The following is a 4,691-nucleotide window of genomic DNA, read 5'->3' as shown; positions in this document are numbered from 1 at the left end:
ACCTGTCCCAGCACACCTGTGGCCCAGCCCCTCCACAGAGTAACGGCAGGTGGGTGGGGGTCCGGCAGGTGCAGCTATATGAGACCTACCAGAACAGCCAGCGCTCCTACCTGGTGCTGGAGTTGGCAGCTCGAGGTGACCTGCTGGAGCACATCAACAACATGTCAGACCGCCGCTGCTGCCCGGGGCTGGAGGAGGAGGAGGCCCGGAGGCTGTTCTGGCAGCTGGTCAGTGCCGTGGCCCACTGCCATGGTGCGGGCATCGTGCACCGGTGAGGGTGTCACCCAGCCCGCCCACACCCCGGCCAGCATGGAGAGGCCCACGTGAGCCCAGGCCCAGAGGTGCCTCCCCTTCCCCATGCAGGGACCTCAAGTGTGAGAACATCCTGCTGGATGACCGAGGCTTCCTAAAGCTGACTGGTGAGCCCACGGCCCCAGCCCCAGCCTGCTCTACTTCTCAACTCCAGCTTTCAACCTCTGCTAGAGGCCCCATTCTGCTCTTGTCCCACCCAGATCTCTACCTTCAACCCTGACCTAGCCCAGACCTTCAGCCCTCCCAGAGGCCTACACCCCACCCCTACCCATGGCCCAAACCCACTGGCCTAACTCCCACGTATGCTCCTTGCCCAGTCCCCCTGCCCACAGCCACACTCACTGTCACCACACTCCATGGCCCCCACCCTCACTCACTGCACTGCCCTCCCTGCCGCCTTGAGCAGATTTTGGCTTCGCCAACCGCACAAGGCTCAAGGATGCGCTGCTCAGCACCTTCTGCGGCTCTATGGCCTACACGGCCCCGGAGATCCTCATGAGCAAGAAGTACAGCGGGCAGCAGGCCGACCTATGGAGCCTGTGAGTGCCGCCCCACCACAAGCCCAGCCCCGGCGCCACGACCCAAGGCGGGGAGGGCCGCACCCTGAGGAGTCTGTGTCCCCAGAGGTGTCATCCTCTACGCCATGGTGACCGGGAAGCTGCCCTTCAAGGAGTGCCAGCCCCGCCGCATGCTGCACCTGATGCGCCGTGGTCCCACCTTCCGACTGGGCCTGTCCCCAGGTGAGCACCACCACCCCTCGTCCCTCCGGAATCCCAGCTCAGGCCTGAAGAGTGGGCAGCACGAGAGATCTGGGTCTCAAGAAGCGTTATCCTGGACGGTGGAGAGAGCGGCGGGGAGACCCATCTGGCGTACTCCCCCGTCCAGGCTGGGAAACCTTCAGTCTGCGCACTGCAGTAATGAGCGATGGGGCACGTGGGCTGGGGGAGGACCTGGCTCATGCTGGAAGTCAGGAGAGTGATGGCTCTGTTGAGGTCGAACCTGAGCTCTGCATTAGCCCAGGGCAGGCTGCCTTGCCTGTCTGTCTGTCTCCACATCAGTGGCATGCACACAGCCTCCAACTGTTGCAAGGCCTGTAATAGGATGATCCTTCCAAGCTGCCAGTATTGTTGGTGGTGACAGCCATGGGCTAGGGGCACTGGAGAGAGGCAGGGGGATGGCAGGAGGCTGCAGCTGTGGACCCTCACCCGCAGAGTGCCAAGACCTGATCCGGGGGCTGCTCCAGCTGCGCCCGCGCACGCGCCTGGGCCTACAGCAAGTGGCCGTGCACTGCTGGATGCTGCCTGCAGCACATGTGCTCTTCCACACTGTGCTCAGTGCCACACCAGGTGGGGTGCGCCCCGCGGAGCCCTGGGGTGAGTGGCAGGCGGTCAGTCCTGCACTCCACCCAACCCCCACCATGGTCTATTGCAGAGAAGTGGGCAGACTCCCAACTCCCAGCATCTCCAGATCATGCAGAACCCAGTGCGGACTTGGAGTCCCCAAGGCCGATCCTGCAGCTACAGTGCCCCCAGCGGCAGGGCACCACCAAGGGGAGGACCTTGGACACAGAGCTCAAGCCCCCAGAGGCCCACCACAAAAGGGAAGTGGGCTCTGTGGGGTCAGGGCTCTACACAGCAGCCGCCAGCGCGGGAACGGGTGCCTGCAGGCAGCTGCTGTCACTGTGTTGTGCATCTGCCATCAGGAATATGCCTGGGCATTACCTGATCAACCGAGAACAAGTGGGCAGGAAGGGCCAAGTCAGATAAAGCACTTATTCTGTGGAAATGAAGATGCAGATGTCTCAGTGCCAGGGAGAGGGCAGATGGCCTCCAGGTAACTTGCTAGACTGAGGCTCTGCCACTGTCGTGTGGGGCTCTGGGTCAGGGGAAAACACCAGTCCACACATCACACTTGCCTGGAGCATCAGAGCTTTAATGGGGGTGGGTTAGAGGGGACCACGGAGAAGGGAGATGCCTGGCACCCAATGAAACACTCAGCCATGGCAGTGAGCACAAGGGGGAAGGGACCTTCAGCTTCAGGGCTCTGCATGGGGCACTGTGAACAGGAAGCCATACAGCTCCTTCATCAGAGTGTAGGGCCTGGGAGGGCCCATCGGTGAGGGGAGGGACCAGCACCAGGAGCCCAGCGCAGAAGGTGGCAGTGAGGTCTGATGAGAGCTCAGGAAAGGGAAGACAGTAGGTGAGAGCTGCCATGGCAGCTGCAGGATGGGGGTGGTAGGGGGTGAACACGGAGCCAGGAAAAAGCAGATAAGCCTCCTGGGCCCACGGTGGGCTCCAACGGGCAGGGCGCAAGGCTGCAGGCACAACCAGGAGCCTCTCTGCAGAGGTAGGCAAGGGGCGCCAGGAGCAGGAGTGTCTGAGTGTCCTGAAGAACAGCCAAGGCCCAAGGAGGCGACCTAGCTCAAGGGACTGGTGAGAGTGCCAGTTCGACCCAGAACTGGGAACCAGGAGCACACAGGGAGCTGATGAGGGGTGAGGGCAGGACCCTGGGCACAGGCCAAGCAGGAGGGGGCAGAGAACACAAGGGAAGCAGTGCCCAGTAAGTGCTCAAGGATGGGCCAGGGGGGCAGGCCTAGGAGAACCCTAGGACCAGGGTGTGGCTGGGTTAGCCCTTTGAGGCCCAGTCTCCAGCAGGGTGAGCAGCGGTGCCTGGGGTTGATAGTAGGGGGCACTGCTTGCACCTAGGTTGACTGTGCCCAGACCCTGCAGTGCCCTTAGGATCAGAAAGCTCCAACCAGCATCTCAGGGCTTGCAATGTTTTTCTGTCCAGCACTACCACTGGGCATGGGAAGAGGCTCCTCAGGGTCCCTCTGGCCACCCGCCTGTGATCTCCACCTCATGTGGAGGCAGCTGAGTCACAGGGCCTGGCCAGCTCTGGCTTGATGGTGCTGCTCTGAGCAACCTGAGTTCTTGCTGGTAGCAACAGGGCTCAGGGCTGGGAGGTGCCCTCAACCCTCCAGTGTTTATTGGGCATCCACGGTGGAACTGCCAGCACAGACTGGGCCTAAGTGTAAGCTTCTGTGTGCTGCTTCTCAGCAGGAACTGTGGGCAGCTGCAGGCAGGACTGGTCCAGGAAGTGTGCAAGGTGGGCCTGGAGCTGGTGCTGAGCTGCAGGGCCTCAGGTGGTGTGGCCCTGCCCCGCCGGCTCTAGCGCCAGCTCCTGTTGCTCTCGCTCCAACTGCTCCTGCTCCTGGTGGTCCAGCTGCTGCAGCTGCTGTTCCACATCCTTGGGCACCTGCACCTCCAGCAGGTTTTCCATGCCAGGCTCTGGCTCGTCCCCAATAAGCACCTGCCAACAGGAAAGGCAGGTGAGCAGCCAGCCAGCCATGGGTAACCCGCCCTCAGCCTTTCCAACCCTGAGCCCACCTGGATGAGCTTCTCACAAGTCACCCGCACGTCAGGCTCTGGCTCCCAGCTGTGCAGCTCACGAAGGATCAGGTAGGCGCCCTGGTCCCGTACTTGCTGCCGACCAGGCGCTGTGGCTGTCAGCTGGGGAGAAGGATGAGTTACACAGATGTCAGTGTGCTTGTGTGCGTGTGTCAGCGGTGGCACAAACGTAGCTGGATCCTTGCTTACCAGCATGATGGCTTCAATAAGCATCTTACGGATGTCAGCATCAGGCTCTCGCTGCTTGCCTGGGGGCAGGTACTGCAGGTCAACGGGCAGCCCTAGGGGTGAGTGGGGAAGCCAACGGGTGCCTGGGCTGGGAGGCTGGGCCAGGCTCTGTTGTAAGCCCCACCTGTGCTCACCAACTCCGTGCTGGAAGTTTCAGAAGGGGCCCGAGGCCTGGCCACCTCTTTCTCCCTCTCCCCCTACCAGCCTTCCACCTACCCGCCAACCCCGAGGCTCCACCCAAGCCACTCACGTTCCATCTCTTCCTCAGAGAAATCCTCAGGCCCAGCCAGGGGAAGTAGCAAGAAGGGGAGAATGTCCACCTCAGGCCCAAGCAACCACTCGTGGTGTCCTGGGGGAAGGAGGGGTGACAGAGACGGGAACCGGTCTAGAGAGGCCCGAGTCCAGTCTCCAACCCGGACACGCCCCAAGCCCTCTCCCCCCACGCCACTCACGGTGCTCGAAGCAGCAATTCCGCAGCGCCCCCACCACCCCGCCCCTGCGCACCGAGGAGTCTGTGTATTGGGTAAGGGGCAGCAGCCGCTGGACCACGCACCTGTCGGGAGGGGATCACTCAGTGCCGTCCCTGCTCCTCACTTCCGTCCCCTCCCCGCCCGCGCAGGCACCCCGGGCTTCACCTGTCGGGGTCCAGCAGGAAGTCACGCGCCGCAGGCCGCTGGCTCAGGTTGGAGAGCAGCGGCCCCAAGTAATGCAGGGGCGCGCGGGCGTTGTGGCCGGGCGTACACA

General features: G+C 62.7%; 2 protein-coding genes across 2 annotated transcripts in view; one reads left to right on the top strand and one right to left on the bottom strand.

Annotated features, from left to right (window-relative positions):
- LOC103589668 (testis-specific serine/threonine-protein kinase 5-like) overlaps nt 1-2,078 on the top strand; it is a 3,340-nt gene extending 1,262 nt beyond the window's left edge. The window contains exons 2-7 of the mRNA XM_008571708.1: nt 39-271; nt 364-419; nt 719-851; nt 937-1,052; nt 1,524-1,658; nt 1,744-2,078. Of these exons, the coding sequence (XP_008569930.1) occupies nt 39-271; nt 364-419; nt 719-851; nt 937-1,052; nt 1,524-1,658; nt 1,744-2,078 (1,008 nt within the window). The remainder of the gene's footprint in view (nt 1-38; nt 272-363; nt 420-718; nt 852-936; nt 1,053-1,523; nt 1,659-1,743) is intronic.
- A 145-nt stretch (nt 2,079-2,223) lies between these two features.
- On the bottom strand, nt 2,224-4,685 carry HGH1 (HGH1 homolog (S. cerevisiae)). The gene is made up of 6 exons (XM_008571683.1): nt 4,583-4,685; nt 4,400-4,500; nt 4,198-4,296; nt 3,909-4,000; nt 3,699-3,821; nt 2,224-3,621 (listed from the first exon to the last, which is right to left on the bottom strand). The coding sequence occupies exons 3-6, from the start codon at nt 4,202-4,204 to the stop codon at nt 3,451-3,453; spliced, it is 393 nt and encodes a 130-aa protein (XP_008569905.1). The 5' UTR covers nt 4,205-4,296; nt 4,400-4,500; nt 4,583-4,685; the 3' UTR covers nt 2,224-3,450.
- Between the last annotated feature and the right edge of the window lie 6 nt (nt 4,686-4,691).

Source organism: Galeopterus variegatus, unplaced genomic scaffold, assembly GCF_000696425.1.
Source record: "Galeopterus variegatus unplaced genomic scaffold, G_variegatus-3.0.2 Scaffold711, whole genome shotgun sequence".
In the NCBI taxonomy this organism is placed as follows: Eukaryota; Metazoa; Chordata; class Mammalia; order Dermoptera; family Cynocephalidae; genus Galeopterus; species Galeopterus variegatus.
The sequence above is the reverse complement of the archived record's forward strand: the minus strand, read 5'-3'. Positions and strand labels throughout refer to the sequence as shown.